Genomic DNA, 22,138 nt, shown 5'->3' with positions numbered 1-22,138 from the left:
TGTCCGTGCCGGCATTCCAGACCTGATCACGCTCAAAAAAGAGTCGAGTAACATTTGAATGAATTGTATTCGTAGCGTGACTAGTTACCGGTGCCAATTAAGTCGACTTACAGACACGATCACTGGCAGAAAGTTCAAGTGAAATTTGTCCAACTACTCCTTGCTACGTAAACCGTAAAAAGATCGACTAAATACCGATAGTGATCGTTAAAGTGGGCACACGAAGGGTTCAGTTAGTGGCGAGGAATCTGAGGATTCGTGTTGAGCGCCAGTCAAGCATTTTTGAATTTTAATAATTAAAAAACAAAGCCTCTAGTGCAGTTTTTTCATTTTTTATTTTCGCTTCCGTAAATTTTCCCTCGGGACTGAAAGAGCACCCCGTGTATACACTCTTCGTAGCGAAAGGGTTAAGCGTCTATGAAGTATTTTTGAACCTTAATAATTCAAAAACAAAGCCTCCAATGCAATTTCTTTATTTTCGATTTTTCATTTCTTAAATTTTCTCTCAAGGCTGAGAGAACACCCTGTGTATACGCTCTTCGTAGCGAAAGGGTTAAGCGTCAGTCGAGTATTGTCAAATATTAATAATTAAAAAAGAAAGCGTCCAATGCAAATTTTTTATTTTCGTCTCCTTAAATTTTCTCTCAGGACAGAAAGAACTCCCCGTATATGCACTCTTCGTAGCGAAAGGATTGAGCGTTAAATGTTAGTAATTGAAAAACCAAACCTCCAATGCAATTTTTTAATTTTTTATTCTCATTTCCTTAAATTTTCTCTCAGGACAGAAAGAACACCCCATACGTAAGCTCTCCCTAGCGAAAGAATTAAACGAAATTTCTTATCACAAGATCAAACAATCTTTCGCCAAAACAGTGATAAGAAAGTAACCTCGAAATCCTGAGAAACGACATTCACGCTCCACTATCGCGCGTCCGAGGGTTAACGAACCTAACTTAACCAACGATACTATTATACATACAGATCAGGTACGACCATGATTTTTGAATGCATAATTTATCGCGTCGAGGGGAGTCTCGTTTACACGGATTCACCGTCGCGACTTGTCGATATTAACCGCGGCAAAAATTCCAGTTAGCGTTCCGCTCTATGTTTAGAGACGGGTCCACGGCCTGCTCGTAATTCTTCCTCCTCTCTATGTGTGCGTGTGTCTCTCTGTTGGCTCGTCGTCTACGAACAACGTATCATTTCACGTTGCTCAGGACTCTCTCGCGCGTCATGTTTAATGCGATAACAGCTAACAATCACGCGGATCTACGCACGCGCGTGTATGAAAATCACCGACGTAGGAAAGTGTTACCTTCCAGGTCCAGCTGCGATTATACCCGGTGTGCCGGAACATTTCGTTGCAACAGAGATAAAAATCTTCTTCCTCGTTTATACGTACCGAGAGAAATTTTTGGAAAGTGAGAAAACGCGCCTGTTGTGTGTATTCTTGATTTCGGTTTCACGCGGTGTAACAGTAAATTCAGTAGATACCGCTGATACTGGTCAGACAAGCCTAAATATTCTTCTCTCTGGTAGTATCCCTTGGGTATTAAAATATCCGCATTTTTGTGGTATCTGGATGGCACGAATACATAAATTAATTTTATTTGGGATTTTCGAACTGTTCATCTGGTTTTTTAATATTATTTTGTATCCATTTTTCTTTTTTTTTTTATGTATCATCATCAAAGTTCTTACCGTTATTTCTTAAATTTAACTTAAAATTGCATTTTAGATTTGTTAAGTACTGTCCCCCTTATTCAACAATTTTACACATTGAACTTGACTCAGACAGTTCGCCAATTTACAAAACTATCACGCTTTCCTTTTTACCGTCCTCCATTCGCGCCGCGATAAATTCTCAAACTCTGTGTTTATCTACGAAATAAATAAAAGAAATGAAAATGTGGAGCATAGAAGAGTAGCTGAACGGGTTGGAAGAATTTTCAAAGTAGATTTCACTCGAATATCATCGAATACCATTCGAACCACACGATCATTACGCACTTTCGATTGCATCTGGAGCGAAGAATCTGTATCAGATCGTCGAAACTTTTCCTCAATGAAAAATAAGAAAAAACCGCGCGGAATGGCGGATGCGCCACTTTCCATCATCGATAGATACCCATGGAAGTATGGCCGCGTTATCTACTCTTCAGGGGCCTGTTATAATCGTCAACTATGTGTTTACGACCGTCATTTTCATCTGGCCGAGCGAGCATTTATGGGACGATATTCAAATAATCTCGATGGTTGCTCGTTCGAGCGAGTCGAAGCAAACAAGATGACCAACCAGAGATCCAATCTCACATTTATTATCCTCTTCTACCTTCGTTCTTTTTCACTTTTTGATTCTCCACTTCTGTCCACGGTAGCGATTCGCGGAATACTGCAATCAATACCACGCGTTCGTAGATCCTGGTCCCGGCGTCTCCGCTCTTCGCCGTCCTGGAACGTCCTTACGAGAGTGTATCCATCCTGGATCGAGGTCATCCGAGGATTTTTTCCACCGTCACGCGTGACGAAGCTCGCGAAAAGCGGCCACATCGGTGGAATCACGCGGAGATACGAACGTTTTACCAAGACTGTTCCGCAGCGTACCCACGGTTCAGCTTTCCTTTTTTCTTTTCTTTTTTTTTTCTTGCCGTTTATACGGCTCTTCGGGTGGCTAGCAATTTGTACAAGGGACCATATCCGAAATGCAAATTGCTGGCACGTTTATGATACGCAAGTCGGTACAGCCGTTTTTGAGAGTTGGTTCCTTTCTAATCCTCTAAATGGTATCTTTCAGAGTTTTTTCGTCCTCAACGGCTAATTGCAGGTATCGTAAACATGAATTTCCAAAGGGCCCCGAGACCGGACCCAGTGGCCATTGACCAGGTCATGTCTCGGGACCCAAGCCTGGCGGAAATTCCACCAGGTTGCCAAATTGTCAATTATAACGCCTTCCACCCCCACTGACACTGTCTAGTCCGCACGGACTGCGTTTCGAGCAATGGATTCATCATTCGATTGGCTTAGCCAATTACCAGTCAGGTGACTAGACTGACCTCCGATTTTCCCCGGCCCGGAAAATTAGCGACGACGGAAGTCTACGAAAATTAGAAAAGCAGTTAAGATCAGAACTTTCACCAAGACACACTCAACTAAACAGAACACTACTCACTACCAAATAGAATAAATATATTGTTTGTTAAAACGCATTCCTACAATTTAATCATCCTTCTCACGCGAAATCGTGGTAAGGAATTACGAGTCAACGCGGTGTTGAATAATCGAGTCAAGGATTTACGACCCTTGTAGGCGCGAACTGCTACGGTCCGTGCCTCATCGCGGTGTCTCGCAAACAAAGCCGTACACACGAGCGTTTCTACTTTGGAATTCTTCGTAAGCTGAGAGAGCGATATTTCTTCGACGATTTTTCAGAAGAACTCTCTTCTTTATTTCAGAAGTTAAACAATAAGTCGAACGGTTTCCAGTCGCTTCTCTGTGCATGCAAAAAGATAGGCAGCAATCGTAGAAAGTGGAAATTACAGTGGGATACGCAACGAGTAGTAAAACAGTAGCAACTGATCTAAATTCGCAGATAGGAGTATACCGTAAAAAGTGTCTGAACAATTCACTTGGGACCGGCAACGCGAAGCACTATGCTAGAGAGAGAAAAGAGAGAAAAAAATGGCCGGGTTAATCGTGGATTAGCCTTTTACGAGAAAGAGAGTTGTTGCCGGGTTAATTATCATTGAGGAAGGATCTCCTTGTTCTTTTCTTACCGCGCGCTCCCCGGCACTTTTCTATCGTCAGCAGAGAATGCAACTTGCACAGTTGTATTTACAGTTTACTTAATTCCAGCAATTATCGCGTTTCGTAGAACGAACCTTTCGACTGTTCTCTACTGTTGGAAAAATCTCACGTATTTCGCCGCGTGTCGATATTTATCCCTCCTGCGTTACAGACCTTCTCTCGAACGAGTCGCTGTGACCTGGATAATTGCCTCCGTGCCGCCAATTTGCACATACTGTTCCTCCGTTTTTCAGTCTCAATTTTCATTTCCACTCGTCCTCCTTCTTCGAGTATCAATTTTCAGTTCGAGATGCAAAACTGTTTCGCGGAATTCGTTGGAACGGTTAAAATCGACGTTCCGCGGTTCCATCGATATGCTCGCGAGTCCCGTTCAACGTTACAAAAAGACCATCGGACCAGATCGTTCACGCAATCACGTCTCGATACCTCAGATCTCATTGGAACGCCTCCGTGACCGGAGAAGCGCTTGGCGAACTCTCGGTGTCCCGGAGATCGACTTGGAGAACGTTTAAATCCCGGTGCCAATATCGCCGACTGACGGATAACAACGGATCTTCGGATATTTCGTCACATCCTCCACGGTTATTAACACCGCATTAGCATTGAATAGAAGGCGACCCGTTAATTGGCTACGAATTTCCTCTCACGAGGATCGTCGAACGTGGAAGAAGGGAAGAAAAATGATGGAGTATGAAGAGATTATGTAAGAATGAAACAACTTAGGCTTATTCGCGAAGATTCTCGGGAAAAATTTGGGTAACATCGATGGTGCTGTGCGTGAGAAGGTTTGAGGAGCTGATAGGATGCTGTGATCGCATGGCGAAGCACGGACAATTTTTTTTTTTAATGGTTCAATTTAGAGGTGAAATACGAATTCTACTATTGTTCGAATATTCTGATTTTTGTAACAGCTCTAGAAATATATCATTTTCTTTGCAACGTAAGTATTTATCTTCGAGATTAGGGCTCTAACTGTACCAAGGAGCTGGCAAGATGCTACGATTGCATGAGCAAACACAAAAGAAGAAATAAAGTTACACTCGTCATTTTTTTTTAACAGTTTAACGATTCCAAGTTCAAACCCAAATTCTACTGATACTCAGATTCTTGTAACAGCCCTAGTTCATTAAATTTCCCTTTCAACGTACAGTAGTGCACACATAAGCGTGGGGAGGTGACTTCTGCGAATTTAACTAAACGAAAAAGAGGAGATGTGTATGACAATAAGTGGGATACCGATAAGTGTCAGTTGTTCATATTCAGGAGTCGATATCGAATTATTTTGTTTCACACGGCACGCTCGGACTCCACTCCGAAGTCCCATTTCCAAGAATTGGTGGGGCTAGCGACGGACGCTTAAGTGTGCAAAAATGCGGATGCTTATGCGTGCACTACTGTATTTCTCTAAGATAAATTCCACCGTTCAGCGCTCCAAATTTTCCGTTTCATATTTGAAAAAAAATGCGGTACCTGAGATACACCTTATCACAGAAAATATTCCCCTACGAGGAATCCCAACAGAAATATCTTTTACACTTCCTTTCTATAGCTCGCCTTATCACGCTTCAAATTTACACACACGTCAACTACCAGCAATCTCTGAAAATCCCTAAATTAAGATATCAAACGAATCCAATCAACCTAAATACCACATTTCTGATCGAGGAGCATCTATGCAAAACGCTCCAAGATTAAGGCTCTAACCATTACACGAAGAATCATCGATAGTATTATCTCTCCTTTTCTTAAAATTTCTATACCATATATCGAAATCGATTTAACAAAAACTTTGCACACTAAAAAGTGAACAATTCACCTTGCACACGTCCTCATTCCAGTTTCTCCTCGTTTCTCATCACCTTACGCAACAAACCCCACACACCGTAAGATACATTCACGAACGACAAGGGACGAAACGTCTCTGCAAATATCCCGAAGGGTTTTTCCTGCTAACCAAGGGGAATGCGAATTGACTTCTTTCTCGTTCGCTGGAGGATCAGGTATGGAAGATCAACTACACTTCCGGGCGTCGGTTAGCATTCCACCGTTGAGAGAATCACGAAGCACGAGCTCGTGAAAAATTCTCTCTCTCTCTCTCTCTCTCTCGTGTAGTCCGCTAATGGTCGTCAGGATCGACGATCCAAACGGTCTTTCGATTCTGGTGGCGATTTTTCAACGTTGGATTCAAAGCGGATAGGAGTATAACCGCATTGAGTCGTGGCGCCTCTTTGCCCGTCCTCTCTCTCTTTCTCTCTTCCTTCATCTCTAGGCAAGAGATAACCGATACCTCGAGCAAACAGCCGACGGGAAGCATTACCGGGTACCGTGATGCTTACAATGTGCTCTCCTCTATGGATTCAACTGTATACTTCCCCAGTTCGTGCGACCTTCGCCTCGTAATAGCTCTACCAAGGCACACGCAGAGCTAACGTTGAGAGAAGGATTTCATTTCGTCAGGCGTTAGTTCCACCGATCAGAACGATCTCCTATTGTTACTTTTTAAAGAAACTCAAAGAGGCGTTTTATGATACACAGCTAAACCCTCTTCGTAACATAGAATTCCTGCAATATGGTTCGAGAACTTTACAAAGGGGAACTCTACCGTAGAATTTATAGAGATCTACCGAAGAAAAAGGCGAAAGAAAGGAAAATGTATAGCTATCGTTTCTACCCTTTACTTTCTCTTTTATTACTCTCGTTCTTCTCGAAATTGCCTGGTAAAAATGCAAACGTTCGTGCGATATCTTCCATCGAATTCGAAGCAGTAAGATCTATCGGATCGAATCGAACCGTATTACACGTCGTTTCGCACCTTTCTCTACTTCCCCGGTAGAAAGATCGACGCAACCTCTGGCCCGATCCATAGAATTACCAATTTTTCCGAAATCATAATACAGGGGAGTATTGCTGAGAACGATCGGGTTGCGTAAAACGTCGTGTTGGTAGAAGACAAAGGTGGAGGAGAATCGAGCGAGAGTCAAAGGTATCGGTTGTTGCGAAAAATGGAGAAACAAGGGGAGAAAACCTGTGATCGAAGGAAACGGCATAATTGAGAGAAGGTGTACCAGATTGAGGGGTTTTATCGGCTCGGATCGTGGGTTACAATCGATTCGAAACGGAGCCGCCGTACACTATCATAAAGGCAAGGAAAGCGGGGCGACGTAAGGCTAAGGGAAACCGGGCATAGAGGATTCCATGTTCTCGCATATCCCGCTAATGGCCTGGCTCCAAGGATCGACGATCCGATGGTTGCCCCGGCCATCGACGATCTGTGTGGATTTTTCGCGGTGCACAGATCCACGGCAAAGGGAGGAGGACACTGGCGGAGAGAACTCGAAAGAGTCATGGCGCCTCCACACGCGCGTTGCATTTACCTATCCACCGGGCGGAACGGCCAACAGTGTTCTCCTCCTGGTTGCACAGTGCACGCGACTTATCCTTCCCTCTGTGTTAACATAGAAAAGACGTCCGTGTGGCGTCCCGACGTCCGGACTTCTCCGCGGTAACGGACCGATCCTGACGCTTAAAATGCCGGGAATGTTGGCTCGCGGAGGCGCACGACAGACATTTTAAACGATCGGACAATTGCTACGGAATCGTTTCGTTCTATTCTTTCGAGACTGCGCTTAGTTTATTTGTTTATTCAATGTTTATCGTAGAAATTGTTTTACCAAGGTCATCTTGGTGGTCGTTCCAAGGTTATCGACATTTTTTGTTGGTATTGAGCTTGGTAGCACTTTGAATGCCGGAGTGAGATTTTCTGTGTTAGAGCTACATTGTGGTGAAGCATGTCTGTTTGAATTTGTGATACTGAAAATGAACATATTGACTGTTCACGTGTGTACTTATTGTTTTGGATCGCTATTTTCGATTTACGAAATTAGAAGGAAATTTTCTTAAAGCATTGACGACTTTGTCAGATATGTGTCAGTTATTCCATAAATTGGGAAAAGGTCATTCTAAATAATAGAGATCGTTTTAAGTAAGATCGTTAAAGTTTGTGAGAATAGGCACCGAATTAGTTTGTACACCTAATACTTGCGAATCTTACGCATTTTTATTGAGTTCAATGACTTCAGAATGATCTTCAAAATGACTTGAGAGATTTTTTTCTATCATGCACGTCCTCAAACCAGATAAGCTCTCTTTCCAGTCATTTTTTCTGAAATAAAAATAAATTAAATAATTTGATAGAAATAATTTAGATAAAAATGAGACACCCAGTATACATAGAACTACTCAGAAGTCAAAGTGGCTAACTCCTCCAAATTAAATTTATTAAATTATTTATATTTATGAAGAGTTGAGCACGAAGCGTGTGTCTCGATACTAAAATCGAAGAATTTGAAAAAATGCAGTTGCACCCAGGCTCTGCACAATAATGCAACGATTATCGCACGGTTGGTCCACAGGAACGTGCAGAAATCGCGAGAGGACACAGGGCGCGGATGGTTCATTTTCTGGGTTAGCCAACGATAATAATAGGAGTCACCGATCGCTATGGTCACGATGCGGCTTACGGATCGTGTATCGAGTGATCGAATGAGGGCTGCTACTATGCTTCTTGATCTCGCGCTGCTTCTTGGCTCGATCAGAAATATCCCGGTAATGTTCCTCCTGACCTTACGGGTTGCCTGGAATCGTGCCGATTCAGGTAATTCCGCCTGTAAGCGCACGGCTATCAGTGATAATCACTTGAAAGTATTATAATCCACCTGGTAGAAATTGCTTTTCAGTTGGAACACTTTGCGCGTAGGAATGTGTCACGTTTCACAGGCGAATTATTCTATACTCTTTTTTTCTCTCGCTTGTCTGTAGGTTGGTTTCGAATTTATTTCTGAAATTGACGTCTCTCTCTCTCTGTTGTTTCCAGTTTTCGTGAAAAATTCCATTCTGAGATGATAAACTTTATTTCTGAAGTCTACGTCTCTCTTTCTCTCTGTTGTTTCCAGTTCTCGTGACAAATTCCATTCTGGGACGATAAAAGTCATTTCTGAAATCGAAGTCTCTCTCTTTCTCTGTGCTGTGTCCAGTTCTCGAGAAAAATTCCATTCTCAGACGATAAAATTTATTTCTGAAACCGAAATCTCTCTCTTCCTCAGTGTTGTGTCCAGTTCTCGTGACAAATTCCATTATGCGACTCTAAAGCTTATTTCTGAAATCAAGGTCTCCCTCGTTACGTCCAGTTCTCGTGAAAGAAAAATTCTCACGATAAATGTACTTTCTAACACGCGTAGCTGCGCTATTTTTTTTTAGATATGAAAATGAGAGTGTTCGTGCATACTAAAGAGTTTGTAGGTAAATGGAGCAGGTTCGTTCTTCTCTCTAAACAGCACCGAATGAAGATGAAACGTGCGATTAATCCGATATAAAAGCGGTTCATCGTACCCGTGGTTTCCTTTTAATCACGTTTAAGAACGAAGAATTTCAAATTACCCCGGGGGTAATGGATAGCGATTGTGATGGTAAATACGAGCATTCCCCGACGAATCGGTTAATTCCTCCAACAATTAATCCGGCCTGTTTAACGCGTAATAGGAACAGTGCATCCGACCGTGAAACCTTGATAACGAAGACAAACATCGAATCATATATACAATCACGGAAAAACGATCTCAGCTTTGTGAATTTTAACATTAGTATTAACACTCGTGAACGATGATAGTCCTAGCCGCTGTGTTGCTGCACGCGTCTTCTTTTGCCGTTTCATGATAATTGTCGCACATTAAAATATTACCGTAGAGATTCTTTAACACACTCTCGTACTGCTCCATATAGAAGCACCATAAACACGCCAGCGTAACGACGGAGAAGTAACTGCAAGTTTAAAGTATTCCAAGAGCTCCTGGTGCTATTAAGGAACGTCATTTTACCATTTATCGCACTCGAACGGTCTCTCCTATGTGGAACAAACACGCTCTTGCTTCGATCCGACAAATTTATACTTCTGAATTTGGCTCGGATATTTTTCGACACCCTATACGTACATTTTTATTCTTCTTCGCGTAAGTAGGTTAGATTATAAGAGCCTTAAGGCTAGGCTTCTCTCTTACGTATCAATAACACGCATCATTTCACTCTGCACCCTCTTCTTACTTTCTATATACGCGGTAATAAAGACGTGTAACATAAAATGAAATAATAAGATAAGGGAAAAAAAGAAAATTGAAGAAATAAATCACGCGTGATGTACAACAACGGAGATTTTTCATTAGGTGGGGAAAAAAGAGGAAGGATGTAAATATCTCCGTACATGTTATACTAGGCAACGTAGTCGTCAGCAGCCACTGTCAACGTGTATCCAGTTCTGCGTAGCTCATCATCATTAATCTCGTAAAACGTTGTTTCACCGGATCGAATGGTCACGGCGATTGCTCGCGTGTCAAAGGAGGGCCGCCTCTCGCGGAAACGTGGTGCATACGGGAACGCGCGCGCGGTTGCGAAGCGCGTGCTCGTCAGATCGGCGATCTTGAAGCGGTGGTACGCGAGCATAACGTAGTAGTAGCGAAGCCTGCTATATAGTGAGGTAGGATACTTATACTCGAGGAGGACAGCCGAGGCATTGACCCGCGCGCGAGCGCGGTTAGTCACGCATACGCACGCACTTTTCTCCACGCTTGTACGCGCCGCGCCGCGTTGCGTCGCAGGCTCCGCTCCGCGGTTTGTGCTACTAGCGATGGGACGTTTGAATCTCAATTTCGAAGAGATTCCGTAGGTTTTTCCCTGTAATGGGGACATTCGAGTCGCTTCGAAACTTATTTGACGGTTCGAGGCTGTGGAGTGGGTTGATTAGGCGTGAGTCTTGAGTCTCGGTGGATGTTGAGTCTTCGAAGTTTTTCGATGGGTCTTGAAAATCTTTATTTTCGAAAATTCGAATCGTCTCGAATTCAATTCGATCCTTAAAACTCTTGAGTCTTGATAAGTCTTGGACCTTGAGTCTCGATATATCTTGAGTCTTCAAAGTTTTTCGATGGGTCTTGAAAGTCTTGAATTTCGAAAAATTCGAATCGCTTAGAATTTAATTGGATCCTTAAAAACTTGAAAGATTTGATAAGTCTTGAACCTTGAATCTCCAAATTTTCCATACCCGTTCAAACTTTTGAATTTCCAAAAATTCGAATCGCTTGGAACCAAATTCGCCGCTTGAAGCTCTCTAAATCCTTGATAAGTCTTGAATCTTGAGTCACCAAACTTTCTTTAGGTCTTGAAAATCTTGAATTTTCAAAAATTCGAATCACTGCGAGCCTAATTTGGCGCTTAAAACTCCCGAAACTCTTGATAAACCCTGAATCTTGAGTCTCGATAGATCTCGAGTCTCTAAAGTTTTTCGACAAGTCCGAGGATTCCGTATCTCGCATGCGAGCACGAGGAAAATTGGAGAAAGTGACGATACTAACGTGATTCGCCACGGCCAGGTTCAACGGCCAAGTTCACGCGTGATATCATCCAATGGCTCCTCAGTGTGCCAATGCTATGCTATGTCGACTCTGATGAGGTAAACGACGCGGCGTTTCTGGAACACCGCTTGGAAATCGGGTCAACGTCGAGAAATATGTAGTAGCTGCAACGCTCATTAGTGATCCGTGTCCCTCTTCTAAGACATTTGCTTTATTGACAACGCAAATCTGTAACATTTAATTTACATAATTTCTATACCATTTGTTATTTCTCGATTTTTCAGTCAGAATGAAAGCGACATAATTTATTCGATTTCTAACAAGAACATTTTGACGATACACAATTACAATACTAACAAATTTCAGAAAATAGCAGCGACAAATTTTATTCACCCTCATCTACGAATGCTAGATCTTCCTATAAATCGAAATGATGGAGGTACACCGTATATGATCTAAGTTAATCCTCATCTTATACAACAATCTTCATCCCACTGAACGAATCATGAATAATCCAACGCGAGCTAATCAACGGGTGAACACCTAACAAGGCGCGAGTGTGATTAATTAATAAAATTGTTATTGTAAACTCGTTAAGCTAATTGGCGATGTTTAAAGCATGCTGGACGATGCTTTCCTAGCGTTTGCTCGCGGTAGATAAGAATTCTTCTATTAACCATTACGCCTTCCCACGATAAATTGCATTGGCAACAGCCGTGAACCGTGTAATCCGGCACAATCTAGCGGAACCGAATTTTAGGCCGTGAGCGATACAAATGTGATCGAAATGAAGCGGGCAAAAGCATCCGGCGCGGCGGACGGGCAGCAGCAGCTCGTCTCCGTCGCGGCGGAACGAAACGAGCAAGCGAAGGTACCGTTTGAAAATTCCACGGATGAAATTCCCCAGAGTCGGTTCCATACACTGGACGATTCCTCGCCTCTGACGTGTACAACCTCCCAATTAACTGTATCGTTGACCAATGATCTCGACGATGAAAACGGGGCGAGGAAAAAAACCAGGAGGAATCTGCTTTATTCCAGCAGCGGTCTCTAACGAACCCATTCCTTCTCTTCAACAACCATTTCCGTGATCCTCGCGTTTTCAATTGAAAACCTGCTCGAATCGCTGTATCTGATAAACAACTAATCTTGGATATATATGTGATATTTATACGTAGGCTCGTTCGTATGGATAATTTTAATCTTTATGAAGTTTTTAACATGGCGTTTATTCGATATTATATTTCATTAAGATGAAAGAAATTGCCATTTGCAGTTATATATCGAGCTTCCTTCGAGTAGTTAATTATCGCAAATGTGAAGTAGGCTCGAAGATAGAAATATAAATTGTAAAATTTGAAATTTAAAAATTCTTCTTAATTTCGCAAGAATTTTTTCAATTATCTGTACAAATATTATTTCACAAGTTTCCCATGTACATCTCCTCTTCTCAAATTTCTTACACCCAAGTGCCATTTTCATCTGTTAAATTAAATAATTAAATAATGATTTGATCGGGCGAAAGTTATTTGCAAGTGAAATTCAGTATAATACAAGCCACCCGACTGGACTGGAAATACAAAAAAAGAATCACTGGAAGTAAGGGATTTTCTCTATTTGTTTCAGCGAGACGGACATGGCTCCGAACGCAGAGGAAGAGTTGCTGGTGGTGAAGCCATGGGGGCCTCAACCGGAAAAGGTACGTCGATACGTCTCCTCCGTATTAAACGGATTACGTCAATTAAGAAAAAGAAAACAAAAGGAAGGAGTAAAGCTTGTAACGTAAGACGCTAATACGTCTCGTATTCGAACGTCAGCAGGATGTTGATTATTCGATTAGCATATCTCTCAGCATTCGCTCAATAAATAGAGTATGATACGGGTAGGCGTGCGTGGCTTGTCGATCGTTTTGTCTTAACGACGTCGTGAGAACCGCCGAGTCTTGTCCAGGGGTTCAATAAACGACCCAGAAATGTGTTAAAGGAAGGAGATTATGGATAGTTAGGTTCGTGGAATTAGCTTGTTTTCTATCATAATCCAGCCAGTTCTAATCTATTTGTCGTAATCACCGTGAAAATAGCCGTATTATGCGTGCATCCACTATCTATATACCTACTATTTTCCCTCGCAATTTATATCGATCTACGATGAGGTGAGAGAGAGGGAGGACGTCCGGTTAGTGATCTACAGGAAGGAAGCTAATATTACAATAATTTTACCGTGGAATTTAATCCATTTTGAAACTTGGACAATTTTTCTCATTTTTTCCCTCTCTCTCTCTCTCGCTTATCTAAGATTTGCGTACACCAATCAGATTTTCCTTTCGTCATAGTAGAAATCCTTTTTTTTTTTTTATCGAACTCTCTCGCCTTCGAATAATCGTCGAAACAATCATTCACTTTGTAGTTAACCGAGGCACGGTTTTAATATTCAGGCATGCATTAACATGCACCAGCTCTGGGATGCATTGAATTCTACGGCACGTAATGGCCCCAGCGGCATTTATACGCGTCGCGAGGCTGCGAGGGAGGTAATTAGTCATGGATAATATGATTAATATCGGGGAGAGGCCACGGTGCATCGCATTAACCCCTCCGAGGTGCACGTATTTACACTCAGGTGAAATAATTATTTTTATAGCCGAGTGAACGATGATGATAATTCGGTTTTAAATACGTGCAGGAGTTTCTTTTTCACGGGGAAACCGGGGAACGAGGTTGCGCGAGAATTGTTCACCTCGTAATTCGCGGCTTTAATTTTCTTGCAAGGTGAATTAGATTAATTCTTTGGAGCATTTCAGATTTTTAATTGGATGCAAGCTTAGTCTTATTGGAAATTTGAAATATTCTACGAAGTGTTGATTCGAGTGGAATCTTCTGAAAAGCAGTTCCATTAAAAAAAACAAAAACAAAAGCAAGTTAGAGATTGTGAAGCAGTGAAAAATTTTCCTCTGCGATCGTTCTCCAACTTGGCTTGAAACGGAGCTATAGCTTGGCCCAGTTGCTAGAATCACACCCGGTGTAAATAAGAAAGAATAATATTGTCCCACTAATGAGAGATTTACGTCATTACAATAGAATGATTAACGAAGGAGTCCCCTTAACTTATACACCGATTCGAGTCTCCCACTACGGTGCCTCGTGAAAGTTCGCGACTTTTACCAACATTCGAACTCTTGGCTGTAATTGAACAAACGGTGAAATGAATAGGCACGCGGCTGAAATTGGATCAATTGTGACGCGTACCGGTGTCCTCCTTTTTTCTTCTTTTTTGTCACAGTTAGATCGTACGTAATACTTAGACTTCTCATATTTACGCGGTGTTAATCGTTCAAACATCTGCAAAATACAGGAGAAATGACTCTGTAATCCATAGATAAACTTGTCGTAAGATTCGCAACTTTGCATTATTCCCATCTGCATATAATTTCGCAGAAAATACGTGTATACGTTACGTGGATTGACAAACTGAATAAGCATATACTTAGGCGAATCGAGAAAGCGTAACGTCCCCGTGTAAATGTGGGTTACACGTAAGTTTGTTTTGTTTCGCATGAATCTACGCGAGATATTCATAGCTCGCCTACACCTCCCCCGACAAATTCGTCTACCGGGTTGCCTAATTGCTCGCGTAATTGCCACGGTTTATCCCTAACCTTAACGATTTCCTGCCGGTCGGATCTCTCCCCGTTTCGTGTTCTCAACCGGGGACGAAAAGAACGGCGACATGATTGATCTATGCACACCTCTACTCTATCATGATCGCCATTAGACAATTTACGTGCATCATGTCCGTGGTATCGTGAGCGCGCATCCCGGAAAGGAACTCTAATTACTTTATCGCTTTGCAAAAAGTACATCGTTACTAGCCCCCGTATTCATCAAACGATGATAGCCCGTCAGCGTCCTACCGTCGATATCAGTAACGAACGAGCGTATGATTGATCGCGACTGTCCACGATCACTTCAAACGTCCCTACCGGTCTGAATAAAGTCTCTGTGCTTGCGACCCAAGCCAAGCGTAAAATTGTTTTATTGCCGTGGAGATAGGGATAAGGGATTAATGAGTAACTGTCGTATAAGGGGTGGAAATATTCACTGTGACACGGTGCGAGAGTGTGGAAATTGTGAAACTTTAGGCGCGACAGAGGAAAAGCTTCTTTCGCGTGACGTGGACAGTAGGTATTAGGGCTCTTACGAAAATCCGAATATTCGGTGTATTCGAATACAGTGGAATTCGGATTTTAGCTTTGAATAGTTGAATTTTCGAATATCGGTAGAATTCGGGTTTCAACTTTGCATAGTTGAATGTTAGTAGAATTCGGATTTCAGCTTCGAGTAGATTAACTTTTCGAATATTCGGTGTACTCGAATTTCAGCTTCGAATAGTTTGACTTTTCGAATAATTCAGATATTCGGTGTATTCGAATACCGGTAGAATTCGGATTTCACTTCGAGTAGTTGAATTCTCGAATAATCCGGATAATTCGAATATTCCAAGGTTTTCAGTTTCCAATGATCCGGATAATTCGAATATTCGAAATTTTTCAGTTTCCAATAATCCGGATAATTCGAACATTCCAAGTGTTTGAAATTCACAACGTACCGAATATTTCGAGCACTCTTAAACGAAAGAGCTACGGACGCAAAGCGTGAAATTCAGCGAATTTTCCGCGAAAAAAGGAAAATGGAGCGAACTGCGGATAACCGCGAAATAGAAACTCGGTTTCTTGTTCGAAAACAGACCGATTAACCGCGCTAAGCAACACCACAGTCGAACAAGTGGTTTCGTTTAGATCGAATTATCGAAATAGAAAGTGGCTATCCGAGATTCGTTGCAAATTGACGGATAAATCGTTACCAAATTCTTCGTACCCTGTTAACAGGCTGAAACGGTTGAAAAGAAATTGGAACGTTTTAAACACCGTAACAAACGCGAATTGTTCCGTTTTTCGTACGTTCTTGCAACGTTCTCCTTGGCAGAACAGAAGGCGTGAAATTAATTTCCACGATCGATCCGCGTTTCAACGAGAAATCAATCCCCAACGGCGGCGGCGTTCAATTTGTACGGTAACCTATGGACCACAAGGCGATAATCACTATAATTCCATCGATTTATGCTCCGAAGCGGCGTGGAATTAACTTCAGTCCAGCTTCCAACCTCCCTCGCATGAATATTTCATCCGCGGCGGAACGGCGACTGTAATCTCGCCGGAATAGAAACGTTTGGTCGATATTTGAATCCCTTTTAACACTTCACCCGTTCTATTACTTTCTTCGAAATTGTTTAATCAATTCTGTATACACACATACACACCGTCGCCAAATTAATCGCCTATACAGAAGTTGTCTGTTTTCTCTCGTTTCGATCGTAAAACGATTAATTACATCCTTACGTTCTATTATTATACACAGTATCTATGTAAAACGGAAATTAAGGTCCAAGGTGCGCAATTATGCTCTCTGCGTCTTCAATTAACGTTTTATTGGATATTATTTTGCAGGAACGTTTGAGACCACCAACGTACAACGCGGAGGACTACGCGATCGCTCTGAGACGATGGGGAAGACGTCCGCTAGGAAGTGTTCAAGACTCGCATGGTACCTTGCCGTCGACAACCAGTTCGAGTTCCGGTTACGCTTCCGGAAGCGGCGAGATGACCTTGAGACAATTCACGTCGGTCAGCGAGCTTCTGAACAAGCTCAGGGCGGATCTGAAGCTAGCGTTTCCAAGGTTCGTTGCATGAAAAACTTCGTCCTTTGTGAACCTGAGAAATTTAACACATTTTCGCCATTTTTCTATTATGAAATTCTTCGTTTTAAAATTTTACCAAAATTCGCATTTCTTTTGTGTTATCGACCTTTGTTAACAAGTTTATGAATTAAACGTTGCACGACGTTTCTTAACACTTTACCGACCGATAGCGGTTGAACATCCTACGCACTTCCGACCGCTCATTCGGCCACAGATGCATCGCTGACACCGGCTCTGTTTAGACTCGAGGCTATCACACGGGAATATATGCGCTTTTTCTCATACCTATAGAAATGTTAAATCAAACTTTGACCGATTAATAGGCTACCGGTCGGTAAGCGTTGGCGGCAAAAAAGCGATTAATAGGCTACCGGTCGGTAAGCGTTGGCGGCAAAAATCCGATTAATGGGCTACCGGTCGGTAAAGTGTTAAGAATGGACCTATGGATGGATGAAATGGATAGTTTAATTTGACGATTAGTAGAATTCGACCAGAATTCACATTTTTTTCTGTGTCATGGACCTTGTTAACAAGAGTGTAATTAAGCGTTGCTAAGTGTTTCTTAAGCATGATCTATTTAGAAGAGACTTCTTTAATTCGACGATTAGTAGAAGGGAAAAGCTTCACTTTCAACTGAAGGAAACGTTCAAACGAGTCCTGCACGACACCCGGAAGCTCACGTGTGCTTGATTGTCCGTGAACAATTATAATAAGCGATCGTATGGCTGAATTTACGCTCTCCCGCTCCAACTAACGACAAGAACACCTCGAAAGTCCTCGATAAAAATTGAACAGGAAGAAGAACGCCGAGCTGGGGGGGATTTACAGTTACTTTTTACGTGTTTTTTCTTCTTTACGAGGCGACCAAGGCTTCAATATATACGCGAATCGCAGAAATTCTTTCTCAGATTTGACACGTGATTAAGTAACACACTTTAGATTCTCCTACTTTTTTGTTTCCTTTCCAAAGAAATCATCGATGAAATTCACCGTATGAAATTTCGATTAACCGATTCTATCTTCCGATTTCACGTTTATCTCGTTTCCAGCCTGATAACTGTTTCAATAATCATATTTCACCCTACCCGAGGATTAAATTAACCGTATGACGCAGAGGATCCGACCATCTGTCATCTTCATCCCCGCGAAAAAACATCAGCAGCGAGCAATCTCTGTTTCATGTAATAAGTCACGCTGTTCCTTTTTCCCCCTCTTTTTTCTTTTACCACATCGCTCGATAGAAGTAACAAAAGAAACGAGTTTCCTGCGTGTCAAAGACAACGCAATATGATCGTTTCGAGATTAACACGAATCGAGCCCTCTCTCTCGCGTTGAACGAAGTACGAAATAATGGTCTCGTCCCCGTTAGGCGCCAGCATGATTAAAGATCTCGCGTAAACGCTAGAATTTGTAGCTGAAGTTACAGCTGATGCTACAGCATCGCGTAAGATCGACGATGTTTGTCTCGAATCGCCTGAAGCGGGGTACGCACGCGTTCGTATTCATTCATAAGCCGTCTAATTGACTGTAGCGATAGAGTTACGATTTCTGTGCTGCTCCCTTTTATCTAGCCTCGTATCACAATCTACCGAGAGAGATTCAATCTTACTGGAGATCGTTTCATCAGCCACTCGACATTTCAACCGAGCCTTCGTTCTTCGTCTTCTATTTCTCTGGTGTATACACACAACTATTATGTAATTTTATTATGCAACTTCGCGATGTTTCTTGCGGAACGACGGTATTTAAGTTTTGATCCTCCTTTGTCTTAGAGAAACTTTGAAGAGTCGATTTGTTCGAAGAATTTGGATTATTTCGAATAGGAATTCTTTATTCGGATAATTCAAGTAATTCGGATAATTTCGAATTGGAATTCTTCATTCGGAAAATTTCGAATACGAATTCTTCATTCGGAAAATTTCAAATACGAATTCTTCATTCGGAAAATGTCGAATACGAATTCTTCCCGGAAAATTTCAAATATGAATTCTTCATTCGGAAAATTTCGAATACGAATTCTTCACCCGGAAAATTTCTAATTCGAATTCTCCACTCGGAAAATTTCGAATTCTTCATTCGGAAAATTCCGAATTCGAATATTTCATTTGGATAGTTCAGCTATTCGAATTCTTTGAATTTCGAATTGAGTAGATTATTTCAAATATTCGAGTTATTCGAACAACTCATCTATACCCAAGAGTTAACAACCTTACTATTAATCACGTCGCGAGTAAATCACTGTTACGAATTCCATCTGTTCTTTTCGAATTCTGGTATCCGTGTAACGGAGCTGACGACACACCGAAAGATCGATTACAAAGTTGCTCTTAATCTCCTGTTGGCTGATTCCGGCAAAACGGCCACAGGGTATATATGGTAATGTTAATTTTAGAACGGCCGTAGGCCTATGCCTCGCAAATTGTGGCAGTCGCGTGGTTAAACGCGCGTAGAAGGAGACTTGAACGCCCGATGTTATCCTTCACGCGCGCATGCATCCTTTTTACGATCGCCTTCTTGCTTCTCTGTCCTTTTACATTCGTCAGGTTTGTGATTAGAATCATTTTCATCTATGCAGAGAGCTCCTTCTTGCCTTCATGGCCGCTCATGCTACCAGCTCGGGAATATCCGTTGGCCGCAAATTGTGCAGCGATCCGAGAGCGCGGCAAAATTGCGCTTAATAAGAGTAAACGAGCACGCTCGATCGGACATGATTTAGTTCGAGAATACCGCGTCCTTTTTCTCCCTTTCCTTTTCTCCTCCATTTTTTTTTTCTTCGTCCTTTTTACGACGTCTCTGAATCTATATATCGTCGAAATTATTATTTGCGATCGTGATATCTGATCGGATTTAAACGCTCTGTGCGGTCTAGAATGCGACGATAAAATTCCGACGATATGAAAATAGAGATCAGACACTCTTTATTAATTATTCAATTTTTTCTTTCTCTTTAAATACTCACATTATGCCAGAAACGTGAATTTCGATCGCTCCACTAATAACAGTTGAATTATTCACCCTGTATAACATTTTTTTCTTATTCAACCCCCTTGAAAGCTATCATCAAAGAAAATGATCTTAATGCTAATCTATTTTTAATATATTTATAGCAAAGTACATGGGAGAGAATTGATCTGTTTTATGATAATATCATCACTACTGATAGCGTGAATAAATAGTGCTGCCAGTACTTACGTTTTTTAATAACATTTAAACAAAATTTCACCCTTTAACCTCCAAAAACTCCAAATTTTCTCAGTTATCTTCTTTCACTTTCCATATTGCGCTCTTTTCCACTCTACACCAAAAATCTACGTTACAGCATAAACGAGAAACTCGTATCTACACGCCTAAGAAATAATAAAAAAAGAATCAAATTAAGGAAAATCTAAGAATCAAGGGGTTAAGGTTTACAGTACACCGACCAAGTTCGTAAAACCCAAACACCCCTTTAGAAATACCTGTCTCGTTACCTGTAACACTTCTGGATGACTTATAATATGTACAAGCTTCTTACGAGGCGAGCAGATAACCCGTAAGCAGCGGCCCCGGATAAACGAATGCCGATATTACGGATAACTGTACCAGGCGAGGAGGTTGGCCGTCGTACTCAATGCGCAAATCGATCTGGATGAGGCACATCCTCGATTTCCACGATTCAGACCACGTATCATTCCTCGAGATCATTATTAGAGCGTTTAACGAGCGTTCTTTTTTCTTCTTTCTTTCTTTTACCAACCGAGCTCGCTGGATGTCTTAGCTGACGGAATCGATTTATTCTCAGGCTGATCATAATAATTACCCGTCGAGATCGATTACGCCGATCCACTGGTCGATCGTTTTTTTTCTCTCTCTCTCTTTTTTCTTACCTACGATCGCGAAGGCTGATGCTGCGCGTGCTATCTGGAGCGAGGAGACACGGGCGCGTGTTCCAACAGAGTCTCTTTGTTTTTACGTATCGCGTTGTTACATTACCGCGAAATTTTTGAGAAATAGATAATGTTAGATACTTGGATAATTCGCAATCGGATGGTGTTTTTTTTTTTTTTTTTTTCGAAATTTACAGCGTAGATAGACCGTGGAGAAGTTTTATCTGGTGGAACGGTATTAAGAATTCGTGGAAATTTAACCGAACGAGACGAATGGCAAGAGTTGGTTGTATCGAGGAATTTTTGCTTTCCCTCGGCTAAAAACATGCCATCACCGGAACGAACTTTCATCAGGGAATGGTCTCCTCTCCGTGTTTATCACTTGGAAGGAATCGGTTAGGTTGGAGGATTCGCGTGTGCCTCTCGCGAGAGCGGACCATCAATGAAAACCAACGTGTTATTACACCGTACATATGCTCAACGGAGCGGTGAAGAATGAAAAGAACTGGCAGGGTATAACGAGTTATTATCGGCTATTAACCGAAGACTCGGCGTTCAATTAGACATTCATGTCGCTCTAATTAAATAAGATGCGAGTGATTTGAATCGTATTAACGGTGATTATCGATTCACAGGAACCGAGCATAATTTAGAACATTTTAATTTGGTCGATCCTTGAGAAAAACTTGATTGTTTCTCGTTCAGAATTTACAGAAAAGTTAAATTGCGTTATCGATCATGGCCGTCGACGAAAAATTTCAGTCAAGAATTATACCAACACCTCTTTCAATCTTACGGCACTATTTACCGATATATGTTATTAGTATAATGGTTGATATATCGATAATGGTCGTCGCTTAACATTGATTATCCGTAACCGAAACAATTTCATTCAATCTTACGCTCGACTATTTAGTAGCCAAAAAATTTGCGATATTGATAATGGTCAACGCTCTACCATTCGTTATTCCTAACCAAAAAAGTTTAATTCAAGAAAATATATTTTTACACTGCACCTCCTCTCGTATTAAATTCGCAACACTCATTGTCTCCGTTTAAAAGGGAATTGCACGCTCCTTTGAAAAGACTCGCGTGTCCTGGTGTCTCTTGTTATGCGTATCAGGCTTCCTTTCCATTGATATTCCATGTCGTCACTATCTTTTGTCAATCATTGCCCCTTTAAATGTCCTGTCTCTCGGTTAATAGCTTGCTCAAAGGATTCCACGGTCCATTCATAAAACCGCTGCTCTTTGTATGCACGTAACGAATCTCCCCGCCATAATGGAAGTAGCATGTGCACGTTGAACCACGTAT

At 41.7% G+C, this 22,138-nt stretch overlaps 1 protein-coding gene across 1 annotated transcript in view; it reads left to right on the top strand.

The window, feature by feature from the left end:
• Positions 1–22,138, top strand: part of LOC108579642 — a 57,058-nt gene that overhangs the window by 21,581 nt on the left and 13,339 nt on the right. Inside the window, exons 2-3 of the mRNA XM_017943228.1 lie at positions 12,831–12,903; positions 16,708–16,937. Coding sequence (XP_017798717.1) covers positions 12,831–12,903; positions 16,708–16,937 — 303 coding nt within the window. The remainder of the gene's footprint in view (positions 1–12,830; positions 12,904–16,707; positions 16,938–22,138) is intronic.

The sequence above is a fragment of the Habropoda laboriosa genome, unplaced genomic scaffold (genome assembly GCF_001263275.1).
Source record: "Habropoda laboriosa isolate 0110345459 unplaced genomic scaffold, ASM126327v1 scaffold33, whole genome shotgun sequence".
Classification (NCBI taxonomy): Eukaryota; Metazoa; Arthropoda; class Insecta; order Hymenoptera; family Apidae; genus Habropoda; species Habropoda laboriosa.
Note: the sequence above shows the minus strand (reverse complement) of the source record. Positions and strands in the feature narration are given on the sequence as shown.